The sequence below is a fragment of the Trichechus manatus genome, unplaced genomic scaffold (genome assembly GCF_000243295.1).
Source record: "Trichechus manatus latirostris isolate Lorelei unplaced genomic scaffold, TriManLat1.0 scaffold00121, whole genome shotgun sequence".
In the NCBI taxonomy this organism is placed as follows: domain Eukaryota; kingdom Metazoa; phylum Chordata; class Mammalia; order Sirenia; family Trichechidae; genus Trichechus; species Trichechus manatus.
In genome coordinates, this window is record NW_004444057.1 from 742284 (window position 1) to 755563 (window position 13280).

A 13280-nucleotide genomic window follows, 5' to 3' on the forward strand; every position below is an offset into this window, starting at 1 on the left:
CTTTTACTGTAAAGACATTCCCCTTTTCTTTCTCTTCTTGATGTCTAAAGCTAGTTTTCTAATATGGACATGTAACTCCATATCTAGAAGTAAAATAAACAGGCATTTTGGAAGACATCAGGTGGAGGTGGAGAGGGGAGAGCAGGCATCCCCTCTCCCACACACACACACTCTCCCACCTGCCTGCTCCATCTGCCCCTTGCTGTCTTGTCAAGCAACTATAACTTGGTCTTCTTTATCCTTTATAGTAGATTAAAACTGTAAAACATTGCCACCTTCAGTTAAAACTGGTAAGTGTCCCTGCACTGTCAGAAACCTCACTGAGCTTGCTTTCAGGCTCTCCCCTTCCCTGTGCTTCTCTGGTTAATGAGCCTTCTCACTGTCCCTTGATGTGTATCTATCTCTACAGCTCAGCACAGAGAAGGGGAGAAAGAAGGAAAACATGGTAAATGGGCCTGGAGTGAATACAAGACTTAATTCGCTCAAGAGGTGTTGTTAATGTCAAAGTGAAGGTCAGCATACTTTTTAGATGACAGAATAACTCTGAAACCATGTACTTTCTTCAGACCCACCAATTGCTATTCTATATAAACTGTGCTTTTGAAACCCATAGGTTTTAACTTGTCAAAATATTGAGTCTGATTTTATAATAGAATATGCTTCTTTGGTGAAGAAGTCTCTTTTCTATCCAGGGCAGTAGGGCTTGAGCATTTAAATGAGTTTTCACAGAACAAAGGAGTAAGTGTACAAAGGGCACAGAGTTAATGTGAGCAGGTCTAGAAAATTCTGGGCAGAGCTAGGGATAATGAATTATGAGTCTGACACTTTTGACAACAGCTGCTTGGTATCAGTAGCCACTTAAAGTCAGGAGGTTTAGAACCCAAATCAATGAATCTTTTCCAACAGTATTTGAGCATCCTAATGTGGATAGATCGTTGGTGACAGTTTTATAATAATAAAATCCTCTTTTCCTCCCCTTCAGCTTCACAATATCCCCAATAAAGGGTTTGTGGCATCAGTGAAAGGGATGAACAAGCTACCTTGTGAGAGTGTTCCAGAAACATGCATTCCTTGCACACATTCACTCTTCCCAACATAATTCCCCTGACACAATTCTCCAAACCCATTGTTAATGCAACCCTTTCTATGATCAGGTTACAGTCTAGTCTCCAAGGGCACTGCAGAAGAGCATCCAGCAAGTAATCTTCACTCAGACTCCATACTTTCTTCCTGTTGTCCTGAGATGGTATAAGCCACCTGTCATCACTTCTTGCAGAGCCTGAGGTGTTGGCAATAAGTGGATCCACTATAGATTTCAGTTTACATTGGACTATGGAACCTGAAACCCATGGCACTCTGAATCTTTCATTAATGTCTGTTCTCTCCCTTAGGTGTAAAAATGGAAGGAGATGGAATGTAGGAGAATTTAGAAAGTAGGTCTTTGGAAGTGCCACCTTCGAGTAGCTATAGTTGTGGAATATACTGTTAGGTACACTTTAAGTCAGTTACAGCTGAAGTTGACCACTTTGTTTCTCATGGAAAATAGAATTTATTTAACTTTTAACAAAAAACCAGGAGGGGAACCCAATTTAACCCTAAAGTCATACCACTTTTCTTTCTTTGCTTCATGTCTAATGCTAATATGGACACATAAATCCATATTTGGAAGTAAAATAAACAGGCATTTTGGTAGCCAACATTGACGTTCAGTCTTGAAAATTAAATCCACTGTTGCAATAGCAAACTATAAATTATCTTCCTAAGAAAATACTGATCTATCAGTCCCAAGAGCCAAGGAGTTGTTCTGTGTCAGCAATCAGCTTAGCCTCATAATTATAAATTTGCAAGGATTTGGTGAAAGACATGAATCCAGAAGAATTACAGTGTTTCATAGTGAGTCACTCAGAGTAAAGAGCCCTGTTATTTGTAGACATTCCATAAAGTCATAGAAATTTAGGGGTGAATCAGGTCTTTGCAATCATATAGTCAGACCCCTTCATTTTACAGATGAGGAAACTGAGGCTTAAGGCTTACTATAGGAAATATATGAAAATATTTCAATAAGCAGCACCTCTTCTAAAGAGATGTCTGAACCTTTTCAAAAGCTGGCTAACTGTATCATTGAATTATCTAACACAGTTAATGTGCCTCAGAAGTTGCAGGAGTGACCCACATGACAAGACTCATATTTAACTGCTGTACTTTGCAACTTTGGTCTGGAATATTCCTTCCTTCCTTCGTTCCTTCATTCAAGGATTTAGCTGCTGAGCCCCAGTATGTGCCAGATGCTGTGATAGAGCACTGGCTATAAACACAAGAAGGTTCAAGAGCAATCTTTGCTCTTGAGAAGCTCTCCAGAGAGCAAGTGAGACAGATGCAGGAGTGAGTAGTTGCAACAGAGCTTCAGAAATGCCCAATTCTAGGTCTGTGTAGGTGTTATCAGGGCACCGAGAAGCAGGAGCAACTATTCTGAGAAAGTCAGAGGAACTGTACCAATGAGATGACATCTGAGTTAAATCTTGACAGATGAGTCTGAGTCTCAGACAAAGAAAGCAGCAAGAGCATTGTAGGTATGGGGTGAAGTAAGGTGGCCTTTAGGATGGAGAAATAATCCTTTGAGTAATTGGGATGCCTTGATCTGGGACTTCCAGCCCACCCCTGAGGATTTGTGCTGGTGAGTGCGGGCTGGCCAGACCAGAAAGGACTCACCTGGGAGGCAGATGTCAACTAGCCTCAATAAGTGTGATTTAGCCTATCTATCATGAAGGACTGGCCAATAAAAGCCCAGAACATGAAGGGTCAGAGAGCTTCCTGGTTGGCAAAGGGAGGTTGACGTGCCCTCTTTGAGACACAAAAGCTTGGCATTGAGAACTCTCCCAGACCTCATTTGTGTCTCTTCCTTATGACAACCCTATTTTGTATCCTTTTGTTATAACCTATAATTGTAAGTATACTCTCTGTGAGTTCTGTGAGTCGTTCCAGTGAATTACCGAACCCAAAGGAGAAGGTAAGGCCAGCAGTTAAAAGTGAGGGTGTGTTTGGACTCCCAGACTCGCAGCCGGTGTCTCCCTATTTGGCAGTCTAAAAGATGGTGTCCTTTTAACCATTGAGAACTGCCCTAGCTCTGGGTGGGTAGGGTCTGAGAGAGTGGGTAGAGTCTGAGAGAGAGTGTGCCATGTGGGCAGTGGTTATCAGAAACGATTGAGAAGCGAGAAGGTGGGGGCTGGAGCAATCTCTCCATTTTGGAGACTGTATTTATGCTGATTCTTATCCACAAAGTTATCCACGAAGTAGGGCAAGCCCAAAGGCAGGAATGATGAAGGAAGAACACAGTGTGTCTGGAAAGGCTGAATTTAGCAATGGAGGTAGAAGGAATAATTAGTGATTTGGAAATAAGAGGTGCTGAGGTGAGAAGGTAAGTTAGAAAATGAATAAAAGAACTGTGACACACCATGCTAAAGAATTCAGCCATTATCCTGAACTAAAGTTTCCCCAACCTTAGTAATTCAAATATCATTTCTACAACTTGTGCCGTATCTAAAGTCTATCTATATTGTTTTTGCTTTATCTGTCTACCACCTGTACTATCATTTATTTAATATATTTTTCTAAAACCACTCACGTATTTGCTTTGAAAATAAACTTTATGTCACTGTAGTAAATAGAAAACCAATGTCACTTGCTATAAATTTAAGGTAAATGTTAAAATGACTGTGATGGAAACAAAACATTGCTCTTAATTCATTGTGTGTGAAAATCTTTGAGCCTGAGGCCTGCCTGCAGTCTCGTTGTTATAAAGGGAGACTGATAAGCTTTGGAGAGGAGTTAAATTCATCCTAGCACCAAACTGGGGCTTTCCTTAAATTAACTAGGAGGAAGAAAGAGAATTGAAAGGGTAGTAACTTTCTCATTCTATAAGGTGGTGCCAGGTTGCCATCTCAGACACTGCAGGAATATGCATCGCACATGTGGGGAATTTGTGCTTCAGGCAGTGCAGGGGCACTTGAGGTTTTTGAGCTAAGAAGTGACAAAATAAGACGTACCTGAAGAGTGTAGTAAGGATGAAGATGAAGGTCCAAATTTGAGAGGGATTTAGGATGAAGCCACAGCAAGACTTGGTGCCTGAAGGATGTAGGAGGGGTCAAGGAAGGAGAATGGCCAGTGGTGCCTTGGAGATGGGTTGCTTGAGAGACTGCATAAATGGTGATGCAGTTATCTAGGCCAGGATCACAGGAGGAGGACTGTGTTTGGGGAAGGGGCAGTTTGTTTGTGTTGAGGTGAGGAGGAAAAAGGGAGATAACAGGCAAGGGCGGAGAAGAATAATGCCCCTGAATTGGAACATTGCTGCCTGTCATAAATCCTTTCTCATCCTATATGAAATGCTTGTTGAATAATGACTGGGTATGGGTGGTCAACAGCAACTGGAAATGCACTACTGGAGCTCAGAGGCATTCCAAATGCCAGGAGGTTTAGAAGAGATGATTGTGTCCTCTGAATCGGTATCAAATACATTTCTATTTGTTACCCCTAGAAAATTTGTGACATGGACAGGTTGAAGACATATTAGACAAGTTAACTTTGTAAAATGTTAAAAATGAACCTTTTAACAAAACAGTCATGAAGAACCTACATATGTAAAACAGTTTGCTGGTGTTTTGAGGGATAGAGACATAAATTAGACATAGACTCTGTTCTCAAAGAGCTTGTAAAAATCTAATAAGATAATAGAAATAAAATTTTTAGGGATTTAAACCTTTTCAACGTGTGAAGCACTTATTCATCATTTCCAGAAAACAAATTTAGCCTCAAAAATCTTTCTAGTAATCATAGTTAGTCTGAATTTTGTTTCCATGTGTTCTAAGAAATTTACTGTAGTGTTGGAGTAGAACAAACGTATAATTGAAATTTTTGGTAGACTCATCGGATTGGAAGTGAAATTCTTGCCAATCATTAATAGCTTTTTTCCTTGAGTTGTGCTTAAAATGACCATTTGCTCAGCTTAAGATAAGTAAACTAATTGAGTTTTGTCTTTTGTATATAGCATGAAATTAACCATCTTCTCAGCTGAGTATATGATATAACAATAAATTGGAGCATTCTCAAGAAAAAAAATTAAATAATCCATTTTTCAGGACTGGGATTTTTTTCTCTTCAGTTAAGACCCAAACTAGAAAGCACAGACTTCATTTTCAGCCTAGAATAGAATCATGGGTTTCAATAAGGGAAGGGACAACAAGCCTAAATGTTGATGCCCCTTCTCCAGTTTCTAGAACCGTTATGTGGGAAGAAGTGTTTTCATAAGACTCAGACAGAATTCATTTCCATAGAGTGTTCTTAATGGCTCCTGTCAGAACAGAACAGCTGGAAAACGTATGGTATCCATTTCCCTGTATCACTTGGAAAAAAATTCACATGTAAATAAAGCCAACATAAAAGAGTAGGCCTTTGAACCCGTGATCTTATACAATACATAAATATATTGGTACAGTGCATTCGTTGTATTGACTCACTAAGTTGTGTGGCTTTAATTCTTTTTTTTTATTGCATCCTGAGATGCTCATTTTCAAGAATTTCCAAAGAAATCAAGGTAACTGGCAAAATATTAGCTAACCATACCTTCTAATAAGTGTGTATCTCAGAAATGTCTATGAATATATTTAATTTTTTTCCTACTATATTTGAAGCTCTTCATAAAAGTGATGAATAAAATTAAAGGCATATTTACATATCACAAACTCTATGACAACTATCTCTCTACTGTTTTAAATAAGTAACCATGTGTTCTTGAAAGGAAGAGAGAAAGCCTTGGCAGACATTTCTGGCAGACATTAATTTTTCATAGTGTCACATTTTTAGGAAGGAAAACATATATAAAAGATAGAAAAACTTTTGAATTTATAATGGACCAACTGGAATTAGTCTTTGCCTTTGCAAATTTACATTTCATAAATAACTTTAGGAAATCCAGGTTTTATTGGTGATTATTAACCCTGGTGGCATAGTGGCTAACAGCTATGGCTGCTAACCAAAAGGTCGGCAGTTCGAATCTGCCAGGCGCTCCTTGGAAACTCTGTGGGGCAGTTCTACTCTGTCCTGTAGGGTTGCTATCAGTTGGAATTGACTCGATGGCAACAGGTTTGGTTTGGTTTTTCTTTTTTTAATCACTCCTCTGAGTTTATTAACAGAACTTTTGTCTTCTGTGAAATTAGGCTGTAAATCCCTGAGAAGGACACACTTTAGGCATTTAAAAACAGACTTAACATATTTTGCTAAGTGACTCAAATTCAAATACTAGCATTTGTTAATTTTCTGCTGTGTGCCAAACACCTTGTACGACTAAAAGCTAGAGACAACAAAACAGAAGAAACAGCAGCATAAGAGCATCTAGATAACTTCCTTTCTTTCTGAAACATTTCTGTTATACCCGTTCCTTAGTAGAGAGAATCCAGTCCTCCCTCCACACCTCATAGTATTCACTTCTTCCATTCTAAAATGCCAGCACCAGAAGGGTCTCAGAGTGGACAGTTTAGTGCAGATCCTCTGAAACTCTATGCAAAATTGCAGTCTGTTGAGAAGAAAGAACCCACTGACAGTTATATAGTGTCCATACCCAGACCACCTATTCTTACCACCTTATCTTGGTTCCAGAACTTCACTGAATCCCTTTAGGACACATCCCAGTAGGAGGAAGAATGACCAGTGGTCTAAATTTAGAGAACTTTTAATAACTCACATGCCATTTTCACCCCACGAATCAGTGGTAGCTAGGAACTGTCACAGAAGTTACAGACCTGAGTACACATTAGTTCTTTAATTCCTCACCAAATACATACATATACACCCACTCCTCATTTATCAACATGGTTAAATTCTGAACACCAAGTAGTTATGTGAAAATCAGCGTTATGTGAAAATGGAAGATGACCACATCAGATCACTAAATGGAGGATGACTACATCATTACATAGCTGCCAAATTACATCATTACAGAACTGCCAAACCACTGAGAATCATGGCCCAGCCAAGGTGGCCCATAACCTTAACCATCACAGCCAGCATTACTCTCGCCTCGCACCTCAGTGTTTGATACTGTCAGACATTTGTTGTTAATGCACAAAATAGTCAGATAGTAGATTTTTTACTATTGTAAATGTGAAATGTTGGATAATGAGATAGTCGATAAGTGAGGAGTAGGTATACATGCTTTCATGTGAAATACTTCCCACCTGCTCTTGTCCCAGAAGATGAGAATAGATAGGAGGTCCCTAGTTGGAGGGCATGTCCCTATATCTCACCCTTTTTGTAGGGGCCAGTGTAAGCTAAGTGGAAAGAGAGTAGAAACCTATAAATCAGTGCCTGCAAGTTCCCAAGTGTGCTGGCTCTTCTGACAGCTAGTCAGGGGAGTGCCCCAGAAAGGCAGCAGTATCATCATGGCTGAGAAGACTGTCGTTACTCCATTCGCCTGCCCCTGAGAGGAGGCACGGGTGCCCTCTCATATGAGGCTAACTGGGACAGGTCATGGTTCTTATCTTCCACTTCCAGGTGTGTCTAGCTATTTCACTTTTCACTTCATCTCAACCAGACACTTACTCAAATTCAAACTACCACATGATCTTTATCTAAAATTTGCACAGAAATGAGAAAAATCCAGGCTGCCTACTCCAGTTTCCCTTTACAACTTCCTTCTCCTTCTGCTTGTTTCCAACTTCCCCAACAATGGAGGACAGTGTTAAATCTTAAAGAGCACATTCTGTTGGGAAGTGTTAGCATATTATGTTGCTGTTTCATGTGCCAGAAAGCATCATGATACCTCTTTATGATGGTTGACTGGGATGCCCAGTCTAGGTGGGGTTATCGCAACCATGGTTTTTCTCCCATGGCCCAGTCATCTCCTGACCACATCATTGTTTCTGTTCTTTCCCTAATCCACCTAACAGGACATCTAATGAGTCACCCATATGTCACAGTTTGAGCTTGCCCAATATTAAATAATTTACCCCTTCTTTACATGGGACTTCTTAAGCATTAGAGGTGCATGTATATGTGTGTGGGTGGGTAGGTGGGTGGGTGTATGCACACCACATGCACATGTCCCTTAGCTTCCTAACTTACTCTGGAAGCTTATTGAACACAGAGTATCCCACCCTCTAATTCCATTGGAATGGACATATATTTAATATGCTAAGTATTGAAATACTACCAAGAAGGTGAGTCTATCCAGGGAATAGATTTAAATATTTGGGTTTATTTTCCTTTAGCTGTCCGCTTTTTTGCTACTTTAATTAATTTTGAGCTAGTATGTCATAATTTTCTATTACCATTCATTGTTTTCCAGTGGTAAGTAGGAATTGTTTGTTTGTGGGTATAAGTCCTCTCTGAGTCATTCCCTTACACAGGAGCTCAGTTTGAACATGAGTTGACCATGTCTGCCTGCATGGCCAAGATGTGTTCAGCATTTCACTATAATATTCTTCTCTCTTTTTTTTTTTTTAAATTAGTTTCTAGCTCTAGCTGGAATTGTGGTGTCTCAACTCTTATTACAAATACACAAAAGCCCACAGGAATAGCCGATGTATATAGCAAGTTCCGCCCTGTGAAGCGGGTTTCCCCACTGAAACATCAGCCAGAAACTCTGGAGAACAACGAAAATGATGACCAAAAGAGCCAGAAGGTGGAGTACCAGAAAGAAGATGAACCTGAGCCAGGCCCCCAGCCTGAGGAGCTCAGTGCTGGAGATGGACAGGGTGGCCTGCCAGGTAAGGGCACTGAGCCTGGCACTTTGCTGGGCGAACTGGAGCATTACGACCTAGATATGGATGAGATTCTGGATGTGCCTTACATTAAATCCAGTCAACAGCTTGCCTCTTTTACCAAGGTTACTTCGGAAAAAAGGATTTTGGGTTTATGTACAACTATCAATGGCCTTTCTGGAAAAGCCTGTTCTACAGGAAGTGCTGAGAACTCACCGTGCAACCTGGCACCATTTTGTGTTCTTTCTCCTGTGAAAAGCCCTCACTTGAGAAAAGCATCATCTGTTGTCCGAGACAAGCACAAGCTTTCCACTGAAGAGCCAGAGAGCTCCCTGCCTCTGGTTAAATGTGGCTCCACATATGAGCCTGAAAACCAGAGTAAGGACTTCCTACACAAGACCTTTAGTGACTCTCATAGCCGAAAAGTTGAGAAGGCAATACCAGACTGCCAGCACAGGGCTTTCCATCTGCAGGCCTCAGCCTCAGAACCCAAGCCAGAAGAGCAGATCAGTGGCTTGAACTGGACTTGCTCCCAAGGCCCAGAAGAAAGGAGTGAGTATCTGAAAAAAGCAAAAAGCATCTTGAACATTGTTAAAGAAGGACAAATATCTCTCCTGGTAAGTATAATCTAGTTCTTTATGCATATTAATAATCTAGAGATTCCATTTTAATCAACTCCATTCATCAGTAACAGAATGATATTCTAGTTCTTGTTTAATCTTATAGCTTCAGTTGGGAGATGTGACTTTCTGAGTTTTAAAATTAAAAAGTTAGGAGATTAACACAGGGAAAGACAAATAGCTTTAGAGGTAATGTTGTTTTATTTTAACTTTGCATGAATTCAGCTGGAATAAGGACAGTTAATCTAAAACAAAAACAATACAAAGGAAGTCCAACACTTTCTTCAGCTTGAATTTTAATGTCTTTCTTTTTGCTTTTTAAATTGTTCCCAACTCTCTCACTCAGTTATTTGTCAGTTCCTTGCTGATGGTAAACCTGCCAGATACATCAACAGAGGGTCTTCTGTTTTATCCTGATCATTATTCAGAAGACTTGGACCAGGATGTTTGAAAAGCATTTGCAGATAGAAGCTTAGCAGTAGAGCTTGATTGCCCTCTGACCCACATGGAGTTCCAGCTTTGCATGTCTAGGGAGCATGAAGAATCTTTTCCAAAGACTCTAGACACAGAGTAACATGATGTAAGAAAAGTCTGTTCGGCTTGAACTCAGAGAGAGCTTAATAGAAATAGCACTCTGTCTGCCTACATTGTTCTTTTCTGGCCTCCAAACTTGGATCAAACAGTAACAAACCTCGGCTCGTACTATGATGTTAATTAAAGTCCTATTCGAGAAAATTACCACATCTTGGTGATGTGATTCTAGTTAGTGTAAAGCCATGTCTAGATACGTGCAATGTGCTTGGTCCATTATCACCACTCTCGACAGGACAATATGATTGAACAATTTTACTAATAAAGTAATAAAAAAGAGTTTTTCTCCTGAAAATATCTTTTCCATTCCTTGCTCTTCCTCTCTGTTTCTCTTTGGTTCATTCTTTTCTTTTGTCCCTCCTATCTTTTCATGTTTCCCAAATGATAACACCTCTCAGTTCCCCTGACAGTACCTATCAACCAGTCCACACTCAGGTGACTACACCTCACCACCTGTTGCTGTCAAGTCAATTCCGATTCATGGTAACCCCATATATTACAGACTAGAACTGCTCCATAGGGTTTTCTTGGCTATAATCTTCACAGAAGGCGATTGCCAGATTTTTTTCCCACAGTGCCACTGGGTGGGTTCAAACCACCAACCTTTAGGTTAGCAGCTGTTGGCAAACCAGAAAATCAAAGGTTAGGTAGCTTCCAGATGCCTCCAGGAGTGAGTTTGGGGATGAAAGTGTCTAGAGGACCTCAGGAAACACTGGTGTCTGCAGCTAACATGCAGTCAAAGTCAAAGTCAATTCCCTAATTTAAGAAAAAGCAAACAGTTAAGATAGTTTATTCATTTGAGAAATCTACAACAGGGAATAAAATATACCTTGAGCCCTCAAGGACTTAGTGGTTAAGAGAGGGACATACCCAGGAACCTGTCACTTACCATAAATGTCATTGCTTGAACAAGCTCATTGGCCCTAGCCCTGTCTCCATGTCTCACATGAAGATATACGTCCCTTGAGAACTCATGTTCTAAAGTGTTCTATACAAAGAATGTAATAGCAAATCATTAGAATTAATGTAACCGAATTCCTCAGGTTGTTGTCCTGTCCTATTAGCCGATCAAAATAAGATGGATGCCAATTGCAAGGGAAACAGAAAGTGGCAATTTATTGTCTGCGCAGACAGGGAGCAATGTGGGGCCTTGCTGCCGAAAGACCATGTGCTCGCCACCCTAGGGGATCCAGGACCTTTTATGTCCTCGAGTCCCCAGGGGACAGGGTTGGCGCCTGAAACCCTGCACCCAGAGCCCTCCCATGGCCAACTTTGGAGATCCGGGTGCTGAGTCACTCTTCATAGGAAGTCCTCTTTGTGGGACTTCTCACTTTGCAAAGGGGCTCCGGGTGGTGCTGTGTGCTGGAGAATATCTTCCCCTCTGGTGATGCTCAGGTCAGGGATCAGGTAAGGACATGATTCTCCAGATCTGCACCTGAGCCAGGATGCTGGCCCGGGGGTGCCCAAAGATCTGGGGGTGCCCAAAGATCTGGCGCTGAATACCAACTGCAGTTAGAGGCTGCGTTTTGCAAGGGCAGCAAACGAAGGGTGGGGGGAGCTGTGGCAGAGGGGGTTTCATTAACAGCAAGAAATACTGGCATATTAGATCCCCATGGCTACCACCAGAGTTTCTGGAATCTCATCTGCTCTTCAAGTGCCCTGAGCAAAAGCCCCATAGTGTGGTATTCTGATTTATTGACTTTTAAGTTTTCTACTCTTACTATTTGTACAGCCACATTTAGCTGCAGACAATCTGGACAAAATTCACGACGAAAGTGGAAACAATCTGTTGCACATTGCCGCATCCCAGGGACATGCAGAATGTCTGCAGCACCTCACTTCTTTGATGGGAGAAGATTGCCTCAATGAGCGAAATACTGAGAAGTTGACTCCAGCTGGCCTGGCCATCAAGGTGACTGGGTGGGGGCTGGGCCCTCCGCAGTTGAAAGTTATACTTCTGTTCTTTAAGATACCTAGTGAACTAAAGTGTTAGAATGAAGAGAGAAGAGAGTGGTTTACCAAGCAAATAGCAAACGAACATACTACATTTAAGAGAGAAATTGTTTTGGTCATTAACTGCTTTGAGACTTTGAGGCTATATGCCAATGTATTATCTAATGAAGGTAGACTTCAGATCAATTAGTAAAGACAAAAGAAAATGATCTATTGTGGTTATAAGAACTTTTGTTATTCATAGTGACTACACTTTAGATTCTTAACCGCACCTGGTTCTATCAGAGATTGATTCATTTTTTTTCCTAAGGTGAGTATAATGAACAAGACAAATGAGGAAAAGGTGTATTTTAAGGATGATAGCAATCAGGAGTATTTTAGATAATCAAGTAGACTTTTAATGGATCACATATGAAGTTTGTAGTATCAGGAATTGTTTAGAATATCAGGGCTGAGTTTGAATTTAGCTCTTACAGAGCACAGTATGCTGTCAAAACCAGACATATTAATGACGATTGGGATAAAGTTAAAATCTAGAAACACTTGTACAGGAAAACATGGGCTTTTATAGCACTACAGTGAGTGCCTTTGTAAAATACAACACATCACTAGAAGGTTAGCTATTAAACTCAAATTACTTTCAAGATCTTTGGCAAATAAGTGTAGAATTCAGTCATTAGGAAGCCAGAATGAAGTTCAGTGAAATATAGTACATCTTGCACTTCTGCATATATACTTTGTTTTGCATAATTGTGCCTTCCAAAAGTTAATAATTGTAATTTTTAGAAATGGAATTATATTGAAATTTACAAGGCGGACTTGCTAGTTAAAAAAAATCTATTTGTGAGTTCTTTAAAGAACAAGTTACATATGAAAACAACCCTCATATATGTTTTTTACAAATTTGAATTTTTATATCTTTAATCTGTTTACAGTTAAGTTTTATATATTAAAAATATTTTCTATTTTATTTAATTTTGCTCAAAGGTAAGATATGATTTCCAAGATGATATAGAAGATAATTCTTTTAATAAAATAAGAAATCTGTGACCCCAGGAGATATCATTTTTCTTTAGTTGTGAATGATGCTATGGCTGTGACATAGTCGAGTTACAAGGAACCGTCCTTAGTACCGTCTGTTTTTTGGTGGGTGGGGTGTACATCTTCTCGTTAGTAATGTGTACTACGTACAGTGTTGTAGCACGTAATTTGCTGATGTTATTCTCAGATATTCACTTGCAGATGTTCAATGTTACGATTTATAAAGATACTGATAATAAAAGGCAATTACAGCGAAAAAAAAAAACGTATTCAACTTAACGTCAGAACTGACTTATGACAGAGTCATTGGGATGGAACCCCATGG

The 13280-nt window shown here is 40.1% G+C and overlaps 1 protein-coding gene across 8 annotated transcripts in view; it reads left to right on the forward strand.

The window, feature by feature from the left end:
* Positions 1 to 13280, forward strand: part of SNCAIP (synuclein alpha interacting protein) — a 163763-nt gene that overhangs the window by 111066 nt on the left and 39417 nt on the right. For 2 of the 8 annotated variants that reach the window (XM_004384272.2, XM_004384271.1), the window contains exons 3-4: positions 8499 to 9367; positions 11694 to 11873. The exons of 3 other annotated variants lie outside the window; for them this stretch is intronic. In XM_004384272.2, the coding sequence (XP_004384329.1) occupies positions 8499 to 9367; positions 11694 to 11873 (1049 nt within the window). The remainder of the gene's footprint in view (positions 1 to 8498; positions 9368 to 11693; positions 11874 to 13280) is intronic. 3 more of the 8 variants (XM_012557825.1, XM_023738664.1, XM_012557826.1) reach the window with 2 other exon arrangements.